This window comes from Emiliania huxleyi, assembly GCF_000372725.1.
Source record: "Emiliania huxleyi CCMP1516 unplaced genomic scaffold EMIHUscaffold_1, whole genome shotgun sequence".
Lineage (NCBI taxonomy): Eukaryota > Haptophyta > Isochrysidales > Noelaerhabdaceae > Emiliania > Emiliania huxleyi.
The window spans coordinates 730462-750711 of NW_005202428.1; the positions used below are offsets into that span (position 1 = coordinate 730462).

The 20250-nt window shown below is 68.1% G+C and overlaps 6 protein-coding genes across 6 annotated transcripts in view; 4 read left to right on the forward strand and 2 right to left on the reverse strand.

Moving 5' to 3' along the window:
* The window catches only part of EMIHUDRAFT_94856 (hypothetical protein), a gene marked incomplete at both ends in the record, with an annotated part of 2853 nt that extends 1294 nt beyond the window's left edge, over nt 1-1559 (forward strand). Inside the window, one exon of the mRNA XM_005793983.1 lies at nt 834-1559. Coding sequence (XP_005794040.1) covers nt 834-1559 — 726 coding nt within the window. The remainder of the gene's footprint in view (nt 1-833) is intronic.
* A 2461-nt stretch (nt 1560-4020) lies between these two features.
* On the reverse strand, nt 4021-5889 carry EMIHUDRAFT_460940 (hypothetical protein; the record flags this gene model as incomplete). Its single annotated transcript, XM_005793984.1, has 3 exons — nt 5608-5889; nt 5285-5532; nt 4021-4659 (listed from the first exon to the last, which is right to left on the reverse strand). The coding sequence occupies exons 1-3, from the start codon at nt 5843-5845 to the stop codon at nt 4021-4023; spliced, it is 1125 nt and encodes a 374-aa protein (XP_005794041.1). The 5' UTR covers nt 5846-5889.
* Nucleotides 5890-7740: 1851 nt separating this feature from the next.
* Nucleotides 7741-8178, forward strand: EMIHUDRAFT_58290 (hypothetical protein; the record flags this gene model as incomplete). The annotated part of the gene is made up of 1 exon (XM_005793985.1): nt 7741-8178. A coding segment is annotated over one exon (438 nt), but the record flags the coding sequence as incomplete, so codon positions are not given.
* Nucleotides 8179-8378: 200 nt separating this feature from the next.
* On the reverse strand, nt 8379-10555 carry EMIHUDRAFT_349148 (hypothetical protein; the record flags this gene model as incomplete). Its single annotated transcript, XM_005793986.1, has 2 exons — nt 8379-8773; nt 9015-10555. A coding segment is annotated over one exon (609 nt), but the record flags the coding sequence as incomplete, so codon positions are not given.
* A 717-nt stretch (nt 10556-11272) lies between these two features.
* Nucleotides 11273-12573, forward strand: EMIHUDRAFT_431729 (hypothetical protein). The gene has a single exon (XM_005793987.1). It carries the CDS (start codon nt 12081-12083, stop codon nt 12465-12467), a length of 387 nt encoding a protein of 128 aa, XP_005794044.1. The 5' UTR covers nt 11273-12080; the 3' UTR covers nt 12468-12573.
* A 5293-nt stretch (nt 12574-17866) lies between these two features.
* On the forward strand, nt 17867-19526 carry EMIHUDRAFT_193998 (hypothetical protein; the record flags this gene model as incomplete). The annotated part of the gene is made up of 4 exons (XM_005793988.1): nt 17867-18289; nt 18527-18661; nt 18751-19013; nt 19157-19526. 4 exons carry the CDS (start codon nt 17867-17869, stop codon nt 19524-19526), a joined length of 1191 nt encoding a protein of 396 aa, XP_005794045.1.
* Between the last annotated feature and the right edge of the window lie 724 nt (nt 19527-20250).

Sequence of the window (20250 nt, forward strand, 5' to 3'; positions counted from 1 at the left end):
GGGGGGGGGGATCACGCAGCCAACGACTGGACACGGGCGCTGGAGAGGCGGCTAGCGAGGCGGTGAGGCGGCCACACAATTGGAGCGACGCGCAGACACACAGGCACACAGGCACACAGGCACGACTCTCAGCCCGCGGGGTGACGCCTGTGGTTGCGAGCAGGTGGAGCCGATCGACGACAAGCTGCTGCTCGAGCTGCTCGGCGGCGACGCGGCGCAGCTATGAGGAGGCGCGCGGGCGTGGGTCCCCGGAGGCGGAGAGGGCCGCTTCCTGGGTCGCAGCTCGGAGAGGCACCGCGCTGGAACTATGTGCGTGAAAGGCGCTATTTTTTTATATCGCCGTACCTCAGCCTTTGACGTTCGCGGGCGAACTGGCGAACTGGTTCATGAACTGGTTCGCGTTCGCGGGTGAACTCGCGGTTCGTTCGGTTTCGGAGTTCAGCACTCTGGGCGCCTCCATTGCGTGCCAAGGCGCTCTCAAAACACAAAAGCAAGGGCGCGGTGCGCGATATCTTGCGTAGCCTCGCTGCTGGTGCCCCGATTCTCGATCGCATTCACATTCATTGCGAGCATCTTCGGACTCTTCGCGGCAGTGCAGCGCATCCTGGAGCTTTGGGAGCGGAGCCGTCGCCCGCCCCGTCGGTGAACGAGCCAGCATGCCTCCGAGCAGCAGGCTCTCCCCGCGGCTGCGCCTGCTCCTCGCGCTCGCGCTCTGTGCCCCCGCTGCCGCCCTCCTCCCCGCGGCGGCGGCCGCCGCCGCCGGGGCCAAGCTGGCCGCCTTGCTGCACGGGGCAGGGCACGTCGCCAGCGCTTCCGCTCCCGCTCTCGTGCAGTCGCTGACGACCCCGAGCAGCGCGGTTGCTGCCACTCAAGCGTCGCTCGCGGGCGTTGCGGTCACCGGTGCTGCCACCAGCCTGAATGCCGTCTCGCCAGAGGTTATCACCGACGAGCTCAAGGGCTCGCCGAAGCCGCACCTGCGCGCTGTCGGCTCCATCCTCGCCGTCGAGTGGAAGCGGCTGGCGCGCGCCTTCGAGAAGGACCCGCTCAGCCTGCCCGAGCGGACACAGGAGCGCGCGCCCATCATCACTTGGGCCATCGACCTCTGGGCGAGGTCCGAGTTGCCGAGCTGGCACCCGTGGCACAGCTCGCGGTGGCACAGCGCGCGGGCGCCGGAGCTGCCCGACGGCGCACCGCGCGCGCCCACCATCTGGGCGTCGCTCCGCGCGCTCGAGCGCGAGCTCGCCTCGCAGGTCTGGCTCGGGCTGTCGACGGCGCCCCTCCGCGTACTGCGGCTGCTCCGTTCTGCGCTGCTCGTCACCGTGGTGGCGCTCGTGGCCCAAGTGCGGCTGCCCGGCTTCGGCTACTTCCGCCGCCGGCTCACCACCGCCTGGCCGCGCTTGGTCGATCACCTCGCCGAGACTCTGGACCGCAACTTCGAGAGTGACCCGGACAAGGCGATGCGGACCGAGTCCTTCGAGCGGCCAGCAACGGCGCACGGGGTCCACTACGTGGAGGTCGGGGCTCGGGGGCAGCGCATACGGCGGCTCCGACTCGCGTGAGCCCGCCCGGTGGACAGGCGGGCGGGGCCTCTTGAGAGGTGGAGCGGGACTGCGGGAGGGGCGCGATGACTCTCGATTGTTTTCAGCAGGAGGGTCTGATTTTTTCGTTGAGAGTGTATTTATTTATTAAGATGATTTGAGTGTATTGATCGTCGCTTGTTGAGCCCTTCCCTTTTTATCGGGCACGGGACAACTTGTCACCATAACACACACAGGACAGGTCATCTGCTCATCTCACATTAGCACATACGGCTTTTTATGACATCTCGAGATGACAGATGAGTCGATCGGGACGGCCGCGTCTCTCACGATGGAATCTCTCACACAGGCTGTGAGCACTCGCTTGCTTTTTTTCGCTCCAGTCCTGCGGATCTTCATAGTACTTAGTAGACCGGAGGGCTACGAAGTCTTCACACTCCAAGGGGCTGGGCTGTGTCCTGTGAGGCACTGTGCGACGACCTGTGTGCGCGTCCAGGCCGAGACGCGAGAGGGCGAGACGGAGTGCTCAGTGCTGTGCTGGAGGGGGGAACAGGAGTCAGAACCGGCCGATCGCGACGCCGAGCAGGGAACTAGTGTGAAGCGCGAACGCTCCGTCCTTCGCGTTGCTCCAGTCTCGCGCCGATGCGGCGGTGCGGCCCGCCTCCTCGCGCAGGGCTCATCCCTCGACTTCGACGGCTGCTCGTCGTGAGATTGCGGCCGTCGCCATCCAACGAGGCTGGTACCATTCTGGGTACGACCTCGGCGCAGTAACACAAGGACTCGCCACCCCCCTGCGAGGGCGGGCCGAGGCGGGCGGGCCGAGGCGGAGTCGCCCTCTGCTCTTTCTTCGGCGGAACTCGGTAGCAGAGGCGCGGCGGGATTCGACGTGCGCGATCCATTGCTGGTGAAGTGCCAAACGCCACTGAGGAAGCACGGGCGCATCCGGGACGTGTGGTATGCATGTTGGAGGCCGGCTGCGACGCACGGGTAGGGTGGCACGGGCTCTTCGGGCCTCGCACGTTGAAATCTCTCAGCTCCCGTTCCAGCGCGGCTATCTGCTCGTCCCGCGCCCTCTGGACGGATTCGCTGCTCTGCAGGATTGTTGCCACCTGTAGCTGCGCCGTCTGCAGCAGATCAGTCACCTTTGACTCAGACGCCGCTGCCTCGCACTGCAAAATCTGGATAGCCGCCTCGATCGCGTGGCATTCGACCGCAGTTTGGCCCATTCCAGTACAGCGTGCAAGCTCGGCCTCGAGATTCTGAAGCTCTGTCGCAAGGAGGTGATGCACAATGGTGCGGTCCATGTGGAGCTGTGCTGCACAGGTGGCGAGCATGGGGGGCATGTGGAGCTGTGCTGCACAGGTGGCGAGCATGGGGGGCCCCCGCCCCGGGACTTTCGGACGTGCGAGTTCCAACTTTCGATGCGCACTGTTTCATCGACGTACTGTTCGGGCCATTAGGCGGCCGTCGGAACGAGCGAGCCGTCGTGACTACGTCGCTCCTTCCGCCGGAGAGTTCCTTGCGCGTTTCGACGCGTACCAGGTAAAAGAAAAGTTATTGCTCGAAGTCTAGCTCAAAAGAAAAGTAAAGAATCCAACGGCGCGGCGGCTGAGAAAGTGGCTGAAAGGTTGGTTAGAGCTCTAGTGCCATCCTTGACCGAATCAGATTTGCCTGGTGCGTCCCTCTCTCAGTGTATTTTAGCTTACAACTGGGAGAAAAGGGAGAGGGGGTTGTGTTCTTAGGGACTAGGCCCCTAGAAGGGCCCTACGCGCGGCGTGAGAGCTCGGAAGCGAGCTTTGCACGGCGATCGAGGATGGCGCGGTTCACCCCCCTCACCGAAGCGATGGAGATGCATGCGTTCAGCGTGGTGTGACACACAAATGAGAGGCGGGAGTGGGGAGGCTACGCGGTGCGGTCAACGCCCGAGCGTTGAGCCTTGCGCGCAAGGCGGTTGATCTTTGCAACTGCAGGCGGCGAGAAGCCGCCGCCGAATGTCTCGTGGAGAAGCAGGTTGAACTTGCGTTTCGTTTGGTGAAGATCCCATCATGGTAGTGGCCACGCTGTGACTTGACGTAGCCCTGCGCCGGTGGTGTGTATGTAGCTCTTACGTACATTCCCGGAGGAGGACTGCTGACGGGGTTTGCGATGAGGAGCGACCTTATGGGGGTTTCTCGGAGGTTAGTGCACCACCAACCGCCGAAGCGCAAGCCGGCTTGGAGCAAGAGAACTGCGACCTGGGTCGGTCTCTCCATACTCTATTTATATTACTGTTACTACACGGCGCTGCACCCCACATATGGTGTATGTAGCTCTTACGTACATTTTTGAGTCGGAAAGGTATTTTCTTTTAGGTCCTGTGGGCACCCTAACGAGTACAGCTTAAAGAGTGCCCGGGGCTCCGTGTGAGGGCCCGTGAACATCTTTAGCTTGTGTGAGCCAGGAAAAATCTGGAAAAGGGTCGGCTTTGTCACCCGCGACTCACTCACCTCCCCTTCTTGCTCGACCCGCTCCTCTCCTTCTTCCCTCCTGCGGTGGGCGTTGCCTCGTTTGTTGACTCGCCGCTCTGCGTGCCAAACTTTGAGGTCATGTACTCAGCGAATGGCGATAGCGGCACCTTCCACGGCCGGGCCAGCTTCCCAACTGGCTCCTCGCCCATCAGGTGGACTTTGCAGAGGTTGTGCGTCAGCATGTTGATGGGCAGGTGGAAGGATTGCACAAATGGCGCGATCGAGGCCTTCCAACTGAAGCCAATCATCAAGGTCATTGGTATGCCCACCGCCGCCTGCTGGAGCAGCTTAAACCACTCGCGGCGGTCGTGCTCGGCGGCCGTCACCGTGTCGCCGGACGGGAGCGTCACCATTTCAGCGTCGCTCAGCCGTGCGATCCGGAAGTAGAGGCCGGCGTGGCAACCAATCATCAGCGAGGCCGACGTGGCGAAGAGAAGCTTGAGCAGCACAAGGTTTAGGGTGCCGTCCGAGCAATCGGGGTCGAGTATCAGCCAGACGACAATCAGTGCTGGGACGATGAGTGGTATCAACACCGACGGGTTTTCTGGCATCGCTTTTGCTGCAGCATTTGTAATGTGCTCGACCGCGTTGTTGACGACCGGGCTCAACATGACCTGAGCACGACTCTCTCGCGTCGAGCCCCCCGCCGCCGTGCGATTTTACTTACGATGCATTATTTTGGAGGCAAAATTCCTTTCTTCCGTTTCTCACGCAAAAACAGGGCGAAGAGAGAAAAAGTCTTTTCCCAGGAAGGCAAATGGAAATGCGACGACGGCCTCTAGTGTGAGCTCTAGCTAGTGAGCTCATACGCACGCAGGCAGATCGCTACTATATACAATTAGTTAGGAGCCGACCGACCCTCGCATCCGGTGCTTGGTCCGTTTCTCTGCGTCTGAGTTGACGAGGGACTACGACGAGAGACTAGGGAGAGAGGCAGACGGCCCCGAGACGCGAGAGGTCAAACTGGGAGACTGCTAGCACCACAATCCTTGTTCCTTAAAACGCTATAGGTATCTCTGTGTACTGTGAGCTTCGCTTGTTTCTTATCAACCTATCTGTGAAGTAAGAGAGTCGGGCGCAATTAAATGCTCTGCGCGGCGACTTGCGCTAGGAATCGAGGCGAGTGAACGACTCAAGGTCACTCAAGCTGCCGATGCGGTTCATACCGCTGGCGGGCCCGGTTCGCGCTCGCTGCCGGCTCGACATAACGTTCAGGACGTAGCGAGTGTAGCCCTTCACCGTGGCCCAGTCCAGCCGCCGCATCGCCGCTTGCCCAGTCTGCGCAATCCTTCGCGCGAGCGCTTCGTCCGAGCGGAGGCGCGCCATCACCGCAGGCAGGTCGGACGCGGTTTCCGCGTAGGCAAAGTGGGTGCCCGGGGTGAGGATCGCCTCGTAGAACTCGTGCGGGATCGCCTTTGCAGCGCCGATGCCCACGTAGATGACTGTGGAGCCGCAGAGCAGGAGGTACTTGAGCCGGTTGGAGTAGCCTGAGGACCGCAAGGCCCAAACACTTGGAGAGTGCAAGCTGGCGGGCGTGGTGGGTGGGTGAGTATCGGCGGCGCCGTTGGCGAGGCCGAGAAAGTGCACCAGATACTTGTGCCTGCAGTGCTCCTCGAGCGGGACGGTGCCGCCGCGCTGGCCCCACTTGCGCATACTGAAGTTGAGGCCGAGGTGAGGGTCGGAGGCGAGCGATTTGCCCTGTTGCCTGCTTCCCTCCCAGAGGGTCCCGGCGAACAGCGCTGTGTCCATGCGCCCCGTCCACGGATTGGCTGTCGCCGCGGCGAGCATGCGCACCCTCATAACTTCCCAGTGTTCGGTCCACCGCGAGGCGAACCCCACCGGGTCGAAGGAGTAGTCTGGGAGCGGGATGTTCTGGCACCGCGGCGGCGTGCCCTCGTAGGCGTGGCTAAAGACGGGGAGGCAGCCCCCGTCGGGCCGCGCCAACTCGAGCGGGATGCGTGCGTGATCTCCCGTGGCAAAGACAAAGTCCACCTCCGGCAGCGGAGCGATCTCGTGAAGCTCGAGCAGCTGGCGCAGCAGGTGCAAGCTGCGTAAGTCACCGACCCGCCTCCCGCAGGGCACGACCATGAGGGCGAACATAGTGCCGTTTGCTACCTGGATTCGGTATGCAGGGAACTGCGAATATAATCCGCCACGTTGGCGCGCCTCCTGCTGGATGCGCCTCGCGACTAGCTCGGTGGACTCCTCATCTAAAGTCTTGTCGTCGATGAAACGCGCCGCTGCCGCCGCCAAATCGGCAGGCAGACTCACGAAGCTCGGGCGCGCAATGTGCGTGTGCGTGTGCGTGTGCGTGTGCGTGTGCGAGCCGCCCTGAACGCCACGAGCGCGCCGCGAGCGCCGTAGCGCCGGCGAGCGCCGTCGGCAGCGCGCGACCGCCACCCAAAAGCGGAGGTACATCAGGAGCCGCAGCCGGCCTGCTCTTTCAGCCCCGCAGCCGCGGTGGCGCGACCGGACCGTGGTCGCTCCAGGCGCCTTTTGGCCCCGGTTCGAATCGCGGTTGGCGCGCGCCCTCGCGGAGCGACGCGTGGCGCGCGACGCGCGCGCGTGCGCGTGCGCGCCCAGCCGAGCCCTAGGCCGTATGCCGTCTGCCGTCGGCCGTCGGCCGTCGGCCGTCGGCCGTCGGCCGTCGGCCGCCGCCGCCGCCGTAGCGGCGGCGAGCGCTCGCCTTTTGCGCGACGCGCAGTGTGGACGCGCGCCACCCAGCGCCGGACGTGCCGGAGCCGGTCCGGCGCGCGCGCGGGCGGCCAGCGCCTGTAAACAGACAGCTGCCGCCCACACGTTCAAAGGTGCTCGTTTTAGGGATGGACGGACGAGGTTGTAAAAAGTGGTTAAATTTTCGTGGCTCCGGTGGTGTGCCGGTGATAGTACTAGCACGCGCCAGTTCGCACCTGTGTCGAGCCTGTCTGCTGTGAGAGAGAGTTCTTTTGTTTAAATTCTTTTTCGTGGTATGTCTAGATACCGTTTGTATCGCGCGCCTTGCGGGGCAGTGCGCGCGCCAGTCCCGTGCCTAGTGAGAGAGATTCGTGGTGTGGGGCGAGATGTCGTCGCGTCGCGCGCAGACGACGCCGTTCAACTGCGGTATCTGCCTCTCCGTTCCCGATGAGCAGGTGCACCAGTGTCGCAACGGCCACCTGTTCTGCGCGGGCTGTCTGGTCACACATCGTCAAAACTCCAACAAGTGCCCGCAGTGCCGTGTCGTGCTGCCAGACGAGCCTATCCGCTGCCTCCTCGCCGAGCAGTCCATCGCTGCCCAGTCGAGTGCATGCCCGCACTGCAATGCACCAATGACTCGTGGCGAAATTGCGGGGCACGTCGAGCGCTGCCCGCAGCGTCCCGACACCTGCAGCGCGGCGGCTTGCACGTGGCGCGGAACCGCAGCGGAGCGCGAGGCGCACGAGCAGGCGTGCGCCCACGTGGTGTGCAGCCGAATGCTCAAGGAGCGGGATGAGCACTGGCAGGCCGAGATCACCACGCTGCAGGAGTCGATCGCCAACATACACAAGGAACACGAGAAGCGACGCCTCGAGGAGCACTGCCTCTCCGCCTACCGCGATTGTGCACGGCACCCGCCGGGGCCGGACTTCCGCGTCAAAATCGTCAAGCCGGATGCTGACATGCGGGATGCCGGATTTAACTCCGGGCCCATGGCAGATGGCAGCATGCGCCGGCTGCTTTGTCAGATCCCTGGGCCTCCGGGCACCGACTGGGCCGGCGGCTGCTTTCCGCTCCTCGTCGACTTGGGAGGCTACCCGACCAAGCCACCCGATTGCCACTTCCCCGCACGCGAAGGGCCCAGCCTGCTGCAGAGGCCACTGACCAAGAGTGCAAAGGTGCTGGCCCTCCCCACAGCCCAGCGGGATTGCCACGGCAATGGGTTCATGCACAACAACGTGTACCCCTCTGGCAAAGTCTGCCTGTCCACGCTGACACCCGTCCACGAGAGCGGATGGCACCCGTCCTTCACCGTTGCCGAGATCCTCCTCAGCGTGCAGCGCCTGCTCAACGACCCGAACAACGACAGCCCGGCGCAGTGGCTGCCCTACCAGCTCTACAAGCTCGCACGCAAGGAGCACGACAGGCGCGTCTGCGCGCAGGCAGCGCGATACACCGCGGCGGCATTCCAGGATCTGGTCCAGCGTCACTGCCTCCGAGCGCCTTTCGGCGTCGAAGGTTGGACGGCGGATGGGCAGCACCGCATCGTGCGCGGCCTGGGTGGCTAGACATGCACATGATACATAAATGAATAAAACGGACCTCCCAAGCGCGCTCATTCTTTTTATCGGACAACCTTCTCGGGTCCGTTGGCCTCTTTCGTAGGGAAGAATTTTGATACCCGTCAAGACGCCTGCTGGGGGCAGCTTCGCGATGAAGCCGTCTGCTCCCCCCAGCAAGGCACACACAAGACAGATAGGAGGAGAAAGGGGATGGTGGTGGGTTCGACGAGGCGAGAGAGCGCGCACAGACTGACGTCAGCTACGCTCCTGAAGGACACCTCTGAAAGGCACCTTCGTCTGAGGACGGCGTCTGAAGACGACGGCCTCTGGTCAGATTCGGTCTCGTCGCTAGACTCCGATTTCTCTTTGTCAGGCCATGTGCCGCTCGCTCGTCCGCCCAAGTGACTTGGACGCGCGGTCGAGGGCACCCCACCGTTCCTGGGGCGCGCTGGCGCTCACCGCTGGCGCTCACCAGCGGTCACCCCCCACCCATCCACCCTTTTGTCTTTGAGGCTGTCGCTCCGAGAAAACTTGTCTCGCAGCTGCGAGAAATTACCTTCTCGGGTCCGTTGGCCTCTTTCGTAGGGAAGAATTTTGATACCCGTCAAGACGCCTGCTGGGGGCAGCTTCGCGATGAAGCCGTCTGCTCCCCACTTGTCAACAGCAGGCGCTGGCGCCATCAACGTATCAACGTTCCTCCCACATGATGTTGACAGGGTGGGCGGGTGGTCCATCCATTTGCTCCAAGGTAATCGCAAGCAGACCGCATGGCTTGGCTGCGACGGCGACTGACAGAACTGCGAGAACTGCGACGGCGACTGCCAGGACTGCGATCCGCCTCGGGCATACAGGTAGTGCAGCGGGCACGCGGTCGAACACGCCTTCAGAGCGCGCGCCGAAGCGAGCACCAACACCGCTCGTCGAGCCGCCGTCGATGGCGGTGGCGGCAGCCCCGCCGGCGCCCTCGAGAGTGGCCCAGCCGCACACACACGCGAGCGCTCGCCGCCCCCCCCCTCAAAGAGGCGGGGTGGTGACGGGCGCCCGCGGCTGGTGCACGAGCGGCGATGGTGTTGCCCGCCCGCCGAGCCGCGCGTGGGCAGCGCAGGGGCAGCGCGAGCAGCCACGACATGGTGCGGTAGCAGCGCCGCGCCCGGCGCACCAGCGGCGGCGGCAGCTTTGAGCCCGGCCGCAAATCGCCTCGGGCATACAGGCAGTGCAGCGGGCATGCGGCCGGGCACCGCCTCCAGAGCGTGCGCCGAGACGAGCACCCAATACCGCTCGCCGAGCCGCCGCCGCGGCAGCGGACGGCGCCGCGGCCCGGCCGGCAGCATGTCGCCAAGGGGGGGAGGCGAGCGCGCCCCACCGACGGTAAGGGGTACTGCCAGGCCCACTCGCCGGGCGCCGGGACGAGGAAAGGCGAGCTGGCCCGATGGCCAGCTGACCCGAAGGCGAGCTGGCCCGATGGCCAGCTGGCCCGAAGGCGAGCTGGCCCGATGGACGCAATGTCCCGATGGACGCAATGTCCCGATGGACGCAATGTCCCGATGGCCAACTGACCCGAAGGCGAGCTGTCCCGATGGACGCAATGTCCCGATGGCCAACTGACCCGAAGGCGAGCTGTCCCGATGGACGCAATGTCCCGATGGCCAACTGACCCGAAGGCGAGCTGTCCCGATGGACGCAATGTCCCGATGGCCAACTGACCCGAAGGCGAGCTGTCCCGATGGACGCAATGTCCCGATGGCCAACTGACCCGAAGGCGAGCTGTCCCGATGGACGCAATGTCCCGATGGCCAACTGACCCGAAGGCGAGCTGTCCCGATGGACGCAATGTCCCGATGGCCAACTGACCCGAAGGCGAGCTGTCCCGATGGACGCAATGTCCCGATGGCCAACTGACCCGAAGGCGAGCTGTCCCGATGGACGCAATGTCCCGATGGCCAGCTGACCCGAAGGCGAGCTGTCCCGATGGACGCAATGTCCCGATGGACGCAATGTCCCGATGGACGCAATGTCCCGATGGCCAGCTGACCCGAAGGCGAGCTGTCCCAATGGACGCAATGTCCCGATGGCCAGCTGACCCGAAGGCGAGCTGTCCCGATGGACGCAATGTCCCGATGGCCAACTGACCCGAAGGCGAGCTGTCCCGATGGACGCAATGTCCCGATGGCCAACTGACCCGAAGGCGAGCTGTCCCGATGGACGCAATGTCCCGATGGCCAACTGACCCGAAGGCGAGCTGTCCCGATGGACGCAATGTCCCGATGGCCAACTGACCCGAAGGCGAGCTGTCCCGATGGACGCAATGTCCCGATGGCCAACTGACCCGAAGGCGAGCTGTCCCGATGGACGCAATGTCCCGATGGCCAACTGACCCGAAGGCGAGCTGTCCCGATGGACGCAATGTCCCGATGGCCAGCTGACCCGAAGGCGAGCTGTCCCGATGGACGCAATGTCCCGATGGACGCAATGTCCCGATGGACGCAATGTCCCGATGGCCAGCTGACCCGAAGGCGAGCTGTCCCAATGGACGCAATGTCCCGATGGCCAGCTGACCCGAAGGCGAGCTGTCCCGATGGACGCAATGTCCCGATGGCCAGCTGACCCGAAGGCGAGCCGTCCCGATGGACGCAATGTCCCGATGGCCAGCTGACCCGAAGGCGAGCTGTCCCGATGGACGCAATGTCCCGATGGCCAGCTGACCCGAAGGCGAGCTGTCCCGATGGACGCAATGTCCCGATGGCCAACTGACCCGAAGGCGAGCTGTCCCGATGGACGCAATGTCCCGATGGCCAGCTGACCCGAAGGCGAGCTGTCCCGATGGACGCAATGTCCCGATGGCCAGCTGACCCGAAGGCGAGCTGTCCCGATGGACGCAATGTCCCGATGGCCAGCTGACCCGAAGGCGAGCTGGCCCGATGGACGCAATGTCCCGATGGACGCAATGTCCCGATGGACGCAATGTCCCACCGCTGCGCCCGGTGAGTGAGTGAGCGACGGCGACAGCTCTGAGCTCAGCCGCACATCGCCTCGGGCACGCAGGCAGTGCAGCGGGCGTGCAGCCGAGCACGCCTCCAGAGCGTGCGCCGAAGTGAGCATCAACGCCGCTCGCCGACCCGCCGTCGAGCGTAGTGGACTGGGCCCCGGCCCGGCCGGCAGCACGCGTCGCCAAGGGGGCGGGGCGAGGGTGCCCCACCGACGGCAGGAGATGCTGTCAGGTCCAGTCGCCGGGCGCCGGGACGAGGGGAGAGTGCTGCCACCGAGGCGGATAGCACTGCAGACCGCCACATCGCTGCAGAGCACGTCGGCGGCGGGCTAGCCCCGGCGGCACGTTGCGCGGAGTGAGACGGCAGCGGCGGCGGCGTGCGAAGGCGCCGCAAAGCGGGAGCGCCGGGCCAGCGGGGGGCTTGCGCCCAGGGCAAGTTCCTTGCCGAGCATTGGGCGCGACGCTCTCGTCGGCGCGGCCGGGGAGGCGACCGCGGCGCAGTGCCCGCTCAAGTAGAGCGGCGGCGGTGGCGGCGGCCCCGCCGGCGCCCTCGAGAGTGGCGCAGCCGCACGCACACGCGAGCGCTCGCCGCCCCCCCCCAGAGAGGCGGGGTGGTGACGGGCGCCCGCGGCTGGCGCACGGGCGGCGATGGTGTCGCCCGCCCGCTGAGCCGCGCGTGGGCAGCGCAGAGGCAGCGCGAGCAGCCACGACATGGCGCGGTAGCAGCGCCGCGCCCAGGGCACCAGCGGCGGCGGCAGCTCGGAGCCCGGCCGCAGATCGCCTCGGGCATACAGGCACAGGCAGTGCGGCGGGCATGCGGCCGGACACGCCTCCAGAGCGCGCGCCGAAGCGAGCATCGGCACCGCTCGCCGAGCCGCCGTCGAGGCAGCGGACTGCGCCGCGGCCCGGCCGGCAGCGCGTCGCCAAGCGAGAGGCGAGCGTGCCACGCCGACGGCAAGAGGTAGCGCCGGGTCCACTCGCCGGGAGCGGGACGAGGAGAGCGCGCTGCTGCCACCGCGGCGGATCGCACCGCAAAACGCAGCGTCGCCGCAAGCGCGTCGGCGGCAGTGAGCACGAGCGTTTCGTCGCGCAGAACGAGACGGCAGCGGTGGCGGCATGCGAGGGCGGCGGCGGCGCCGCAAGCGGACGCGACGGGCCAGGAGGCTCTCGCTCCTCGGGCAGGAGCCTCGCCGAGCACTGAGCATGACGCCCTCGTCGGCGAGGCTGGAGAGGCGAGACCACGGCGCGGCGCACGCTTAGAGCAGAGCGGCTGCGGGGCAGCGGCCTCGCCGTCGTCCGGCCGCACGCACCCGCACACACGCGCGCGCCGCCCGCCGCCCTTTCCATAGAGACGGGGTGGAAATGAGCGGCCGCGGCTGGCCCGCGAGTGGCGATGGTGCCGCCCGCCGGCCGAGCCACGTGTTGGCAGCGCGCAGAGGCCGCGCGAGCGGCCACGCCGTGGTGCTGGCGGCGCTGCGCCCGGTGAGTGAGTGAGCGACGCCGACAGCTCTGAGCTCAGCCGCACATCGCCTCGGGCACGCAGGCAGTGCAGCGGGCGTGCAGCCGAGCACGCCTCCAGAGCGTGCGCCGAAGTGAGCACCAACGCCGCTCGCCGACCCGCCGTCGAGCGTAGCGGACTGGGCCGCGGCCCGGCCGGCAGCACGCGTCGCCAAGGGGGAGGGGCGAGCGTGCTCCACCGACGGCAGGAGATGCTGTCAGGTCCAGTCGCCGGGCGCCGGGACGAGGGGAGCGCGCTGCCACCGAGGCGGATCGCACTGCAGACCGCCACATCGCTGCAGAGCATGTCGGCGGCGGGCGAACCCCGGCGGCACGTTGCGCGGAGTGAGACGGCAGCGGCGGCGGCGTGCGAAGGCGCCGCGGAGCGGAGGGCGCCGGGCCAGCGGGAGGCTCGCTCCCCGGGCAAGCGACTTGCCGGGCACTGAGGGCGACGCTCTCGTCGGCGCGGCCGGAGAGGCAACCGCGGCGCAGTGCCCGCTCAAGTAGAGCGATGGCGGTGGCGGCAGCCCCGCCGGCGCCCTCGAGAGTGGCGCAGCCGCACGCACACGCGAGCGCTCGCCGCCCCCCCCTCAAAGAGGCGGGGTGGTGACGGGCGCCCGCGGCTGGTGCACGAGTGGCGATAGTGTCGCCCGCCCGCTGAGCCACGCGTGGGCAGCGCAGAGGCAGCGCGAGCAGCCACGACAGGCGCGGTAGCAGCGCCGCGCCGGGGTACTAGCGGCGGCGGCAGCTCTGAGCCCGGCCGCAGATCGCCTCGGGCATACAGGCACCGGCAGAGCGTGCGCCGAAGTGAGCACCAACGCCGCTCGCCGACCCGCCGTCGAGCGTAGCGGGCTGGGCCGCGGCCCGGCCGGCAGCACGCGTCGCCAAGAGGGTGGTGCGAGGGTGCCCCACAGACGGCAGGAGATGCTGTCAGGTCCAGTCGCCGGGCGCCGGGACGAGGGGAGAGTGCTGCCACCGAGGCGGATAGCACTGCAGACCGCCACATCGCTGCAGAGCATGTCGGCGGCGGGCTAGCCCCGGCGGCACGTTGCGCGGAGTGAGACGGCAGCGGCGGCGGCGTGCGAAGGCGCCGCAAAGCGGGAGCGCCGGGCCAGCGGGGGGCTTGCGCCCAGGGCAAGTTCCTCGCCGAGCATTGGGCGCGACGCTCTCGTCGGCGCGGCCGGGGAGGCGACCGTGGCGCAGTGCTCGCTCAAGTAGAGCGGCGGCGGTGGCGGCGGCCCCGCCGGCGCCCTCGAGAGTGGCGCAGCCGCACGCACATGCGAGCGCTCGCCGCCCCCCCCCAGAGAGGCGGGGTGGTGACGGGCGCCCGCGGCTGGTGCACGAGCGGGGATGGCGCCGCCCGCCCGCCGAGCCGCGCGTGGGCAGCGCAGAGGCAGCGCGAGCAGCCACGCCACGGCGCGGTAGCAGCGCCGCGCCCGGTGCACCAGCGACGGCGGCAGCTCTGAGCCCGGCCGCAAACCGTCTCGGGCATACAGGCAGTGCAGCGGGCATGCGACCGGGCACCGCCTCCAGAGCGTGCGCCGAGACGAGCACCCAATACCGCTCGCCGAGCCGCCGCCGCGGCAGCGGACGGCGCCGCGGCCCGGCCGGCAGCACGTCGCCAAGGGGGGGAGGCGAGCGCGCCCCACCGACGGTAAGGGGCACTGCCCGGCCCACTCGCCGGGCGCCGGGACGAGGAGAGGCGCACTGCCGTCAGCGCGGCGGATCGCACTGCAGACCGCAACGTCGCCGTACATATTGGCGGCGGGCGAAGACGAGCGTCGCGTCGCGCGGAGCGAGACGGTAGCGGCGGCGGCGTGTGAGAGCGGCAGAGGCGCTGCAAGGCGTGAGCGACGGGCTGGGAGGCTCTCGCTCCTCAGCAAGCGCCCTGCCGAGCGCTGAGCGCGACGCCCTCGTCAGCGAGGCTGGAGAGGCGACCACAGCGCAGCGCGCGTGCAAAGCGGAGCGGCGGCTGGGGCGGCCGCCTCGCAGTCGCCCTCGAAAGTGGTCTGGCGCCCGCACACGTGAGCGCACGCCGCCCCCCTCCTCCCGGAGAGACGGGACGGCGACGGGTGCCCGCGGCCGGCGCACGAGCGGCGACAGTGTCGCCTGCCTGCCGAACCACAATAGGCAGCGCAGGGGCACCACGAGCAGCCACGCGGTGGTACCGGCGGCGCGCCCGGCGCCGCAGCGGCGGCGACAGCTCGGAGCTCAGCCGCACATCGCCTCGGGCCCACAGGCAGTGCAGCGGGCACGCGGCCGAGCACGCCTCCAGAGCGTGCGCCAAAGTGACCCTTCACGCCGCTCGTCGGGCCGCCGAGCGGCAGCGGACTGCGCCGTGGCCCGGCCGGCCGCACGCGTGCCAGAGGAAGAGGCAGGCGCGCCCCGCCGACGGCAGGAGATGCTGTCAGGCCCACTCGCCGGGCGCCGGGACGAGGAAAACGCGCTACCGCCGCAGCGGCGGGTCGCGCTGTAGACCGCTACATCGCCGCAGAGCGTGCCGGCGGCGGGCGAGCCCCCGACAACAATACGCGCGGAGCAGGACGGCGGCGGCGGCGGCGTGTGAGGGCGGCGGCGCCGCCGCAGAGCGGGAGCGCCGGGCCAGTGGGAGGCTTGCCCCCCGGGCAAGCGCCTTGCCGGCATCGAGCGCGACGCTCCTGTCAACGCGGCCGGAGAGGCAACCGCGGCGCAGTGCTAAGTAGAGCGGCGGCGGTGGCGGCAGCCCCGACGGCGCCCTCGAGAGTGGCGCAGCCGCACGCACACGCGAGCGCTCGCCGCCCCCCCCCAGAGAGGCGGGGTGGTGACGGGCGCCCGCGGCTGGTGCACGAGCGGCGATAGTGTCGCCCGCCCGCCGAGCCGCGCGTAGGCAGCGCAGAGGCAGCGCGAGCAGCCACGACATGGCGCGGTAGCAGCGCCGCGCCCAGGGCACCAGCGGCGGCGGCAGCTCGGAGCCCGGCCGCAAATCGTCTTGGGCATACAGGCACAGGCAGTGCGGCGGGCGGGCGGCCGGACACGCCTCCAGAGCACGCGCCGAAGCGAGCACCAACACCGCTCGTCGGGCCGCTGACGAGGCAGCGGACTGCGCCGCGGCCCGGCCGGCAGCGCGTCGCCAAGCGAGAGGCGAGCGTGCCACGCCGACGGCAAGAGGTAGCGCCGGGTCCACTCGCCGGGAGCGGGACGAGGAGAGCGCGCTGCTGCCACCGCGGCGGGTCGCGCCGCAGAACGCAGCGTCGCCGCAAGCGCGTCGGCGGCAGTGAACACGAGCGTTTCGTCGCGCAGAACGAGACGGCAGCGGTGGCGGCATGCGAGGGCGGCGGCGGCGCCGCAAGCGGACGCGACGGGCCAGGAGGCTCTCGCTCCTCGGGCAGGCGCCTCGCTGAGCGCTGAGCACGACGCCCTCGTCGGCGAGGCTGGAGAGGCGGGACCACGGCGCGGCGCACGCTTAAAGCAGAGCGGCTGCGGGGCGGCGGCCTCGCCGTCGTCCGGCCGCACGCACCCGCGCACACGCGCGCGCCCGCCACCCTTTCCACAGAGACGGGGTGGCAATGAGCGGCCGCGGCTGGCCCGCGAGTGGCGACGGTGCCGCCCGCCGGCCGAGCCGCGCGTGGGCAGCGCGCAGAGGCCGCGCGAGCGGCCATGCCGTGGTGCTGGCGGCGCTGCGCCCGGTGAGTGAGTGAGCGACGGCGACAGCTCTGAGCTCAGCCGCACATCGCCTCGGGCACACCGACAGGGCGGGCATGCGACCAGGGCGTGCGCCGGAGCGAGCGCCAACGCCGCTCGCCGAGCTGCCGTCGAGGCAGTGGAAGGCGCCGCGGACTGGGTCGCGGCGCGATCGGCAGCACGCGCCGGCAGGGGCGAGCCGAGCGTGCCCCGCCGACGGCGGAGGTGTTGCCGGGTCCACTCGCCGGGCGCCGGGACAAGGGGAGCGCGCTGCCGCCACAGCGGCGGGTCGCACTGCAGACCGCCACGTTTCCGTAGAGTAGTCGGCGGCGGGCGATTCCCGACAGCACGTCGCGTGAGGCGAGACAGCAGCGGCGGCGGCGTGCGAGGGCAGCGGCGCCGCCGCAAAGCGGGCGCGACGGGTCAGGAGGCTCTCGCCCTTCGGGCAAGCGCCTTGCCGCGAGCGCCGAACCCGACGCCCTCGTCGGTGCGGCTGGAGAAGTGATTCTGGCGCAGCGCGCACTCGAGGCGGCGGCGGTGGCGGCAGCCTCGCCGTCGCCCTCGAGAGTGGTCCAGCCGCACACACACGTGAGCGCTCGCCGCCCCCCCCCCCCCCCCAGAGAGAGGCGGTCGGGCGATGAGCGCCCGCGGCTGGCGCACAAGCAGCGATAGTGCTGCCCGCCCGCTGAGCCGTGAGTGGGCAGCGCCGAGGCAGCGCGAGCAGCCACGCCGCGGCGCTGACGGCGCCGCGCCCGGCGCACCAGCGAGTCGCACACCGCCTCGGGCCCACGGGCAATCTGTGCAGCGGGTGTGCGGCCGAGGATGCCTCCGGAGCGTGCATCGAAGTGTGCGCCAACGCCGACAAACATGGCGATCTGGCGATGCGCAGCGGCCGCGCGGCGCTCCACATGGCAGTCGCGGCCCAGCCAGAAGAGTCGGGAAGCCGCAGCGGGCTTCGGGCTGATGCGGGCCACGAGCGGGCGCCGCTGCGAGCACGGCAGCCACGGCAGAGCCATGCGAGGATCCCGTCTCCAGCGAAACTCCCCTTCCTCAAAATCAATCCCAAACTTCGACGAGGCGAGAGAGCGCGCACAGACTGACGTCAGCTACGCTCCTGAAGGACACCTCTGAAAGGCACCTTCGTCTGAGGACGGCGTCTGAAGACGACGGCCTCTGGTCAGATTCGGTCTCGTCGCTAGACTCCGATTTCTCTTTGTCAGGCCATGTGCCGCTCGCTCGTCCGCCCAAGTGACTTGGACGCGCGGTCGAGGGCACCCCACCGTTCCTGGGGCGCGCTGGCGCTCACCGCTGGCGCTCACCAGCGGTCACCCCCCACCCATCCACCCTTTTGTCTTTGAGGCTGTCGCTCCGAGAAAACTTGTCTCGCAGCTGCGAGAAATTACCATCCCGGTTGTGTGTGGTCCAAGTTGATCCTCAACCGCGATGGCGGACGTTGCGGGCGATCAAGCGCCTCGCCGCTTCAAGGTGGCGGGCGAAGGCCTCGAACTGACCATCACGCTCGATGCCAAGTGGCAGGCCCGCCCGTTCCAGCAGGCTGTCGCGCTGCCGTTCGTCAAAAAGTTCAACAGCCAGCAGAGGGAGGGCGGGCGGCAGCTGAGCGTCGAGGCGCTGTGCGGTGTGCAAATCGACGGAGCCGCTCTGTCGCGCGTGGCGGACGCGCGGCTCGCCGCCGCCGGCCTTGTGGTGCCGCCGGCCGCGTCGCGCGTGGAGCTAACCTTTGGAGAGCCGCCGCCGACGGAGTTGCGGCTGCGCGTCGCGTGCGGCGACGTGTCGGTCAAGCTCACGCTGGACAAGCGGTGGTTGGGCAAGACCGTGGCCGAGGCAGTCGTCAAGCCCTTTCTCTCTGTGTACAACCGCCGCCAGCCGACCGCCACGCCACCGCGTACACCAGAGCAGGCACTCGCCGCGCTCGCACGTGCCCGCCGCCGCCCACACGACACCGCCCACACCCACCCACGCACGCCCACACCCCGTCCACACTCGCCCACACCCGCCCACACCCGCCCACACCCGCCCACACCCGCCCACACGCACACCCGCCACACGCCTCAGGCCGTCGAGATCCACGCCGACGGCGCAAAGCTGCCGAGCGCCAAGGAGGCGCTGCGGATGGGCCCGCTCGAGGCGCTCGGCTGGCACTGCACGCGCGTCGACCTCTTCTTCTCGTACGAGGCGGTGCGCGCGGCAGCCAAGCCGCGGCCGATGCTCGGCCAGAGCGTCGGCCACATATCGCCGGCAGACTGCCGCGACGCGACGGAGCTGTGGCCGTGAACGGCGGGCTCTCCACCGCTCTAAGCTGTGAGCAGGCGGACTACCGCGAGGCGACCGAACTGCTGTGGACACACCGCAAGCTCAACAAGGCGGACGGCGCCGCCATCGCTCGCAGCTTCACTGCCGCCTCGCCGCTGCGCAAGCTCAAGTACCTCTACCTCTACGGCAACAGCCTCGGCGACGAGGGCCTCGCCGCGCTCGCGCCGGCGCTCAGGCAAACGGGCAGCCGCCCCTCCACACCCACTCTCACCCACCCACCCACCCTCCCTCTCCGCTTCCCGCCTCGTGGGCCGCCGCTGTGTACCTGAAAACTGCTGCTGCCTGCACCGGCCTCCCTTCCACGCGCGGCCGAGACGGCCTACCCTCTCCCCTCCCCTCCCTCTGCGAGAGCGCGCCTCGGGCACGGCAGCGGCACGCGGCTCAGTCGCAACGCACGCGCAGGCGGGAGCACGCGCCCGCACTGCGGGAGTTGCACCTCTCCACCAACGGCATCGGATCGGAGGGTGTGCGCGCGCTCGCCGAGCTGTGCCACCCGTCGCCAAAGCTGGCGGCGCTCTCGCTGCACGACAACCGGATCTCGGACGAGGGCGTCTTCGCGCTCGCCGACGCAATCAGCGGCGGCTCCTTTGTCGTCGAGAAGGTCACGCTGCACACCAACCCCGCCGTGAGCGCCGAGGGGGTGCGGCGCATGACCGAGGCTTGCGCCGGCGCCGACTTTGCGGAGCCGACGCCCGACCGCGGGCCGACCCCCTACATCCCGCTCGACCACACGCCGCAGCGCTGGCTGGAGCGGGGCGACGTGGACAAGTGAAATAGTGATTTGGGTTTTGAGAGCCGCCGTGTCTTCAGTCCGCGGCCTCTCGCGACGGGTTAATGTGCACGCTCTCTGCACTCTGGGAGCGCATGTTGTGCGAATCAAAAAGAAAATCAAAATGAAAAAGTGAGAGGTTCGACACTGAGAGGAGCGCCGAGAGCGAGAGCCCCCCAGGCCCAGCCCCCGAGACGAATGACGATATCGGCTCGTAATACGCTCTGCCCCGTGCGTCGAGCGTCCCCTGTCTTCTGTGGTCCTGAGTATTTCTCAGGTCGTCCTTCCGATCCCGCGCATATCGTTCAGGTACTGCACGGCGGCGGGGGCGTCTCTGACTCTCTGACTCGCGCGTCGTCCCCGCACGCCAGGAGCCGCAGCCGGACCCCGCGCGCGGAAGCAGTGGCTGAGCCAGTAGTAAGGTAAGGTAATGTAAGGTAAGGAAAGGTATGGGGCAAGGGGGGGGATGCCTCCCTTGTTTCTCCACGTCTAGAAGACCACAGGAGCCCCACGGTATTAAAAGTGCGGCACAGGGTCTTCGAGCTGCCGGCTGGGCTGATTGCAATTCGGCCATTTGGGTACCGGCACACGAGGTGCCGGTAGTAAGCTTCAACAAGGCCCAGGCCAAAAGGCCGCCCCGACGCGCCTCACGCTCAGCTGTAGCCCGCCAAAGTCGCTGCCGTCGAGCGCCTGCACGAACGCGTCTGCGCGCGACCAGTTGGCGAGC

What these genes read in the sequence shown, in the direction of transcription:
- EMIHUDRAFT_431729 (XM_005793987.1), top strand. Translation starts at nt 12,081, where the DNA reads ATGCGGCCGGACACGCCTCCAGAGCGCGCGCCGAAGCGAGCATCGGCA.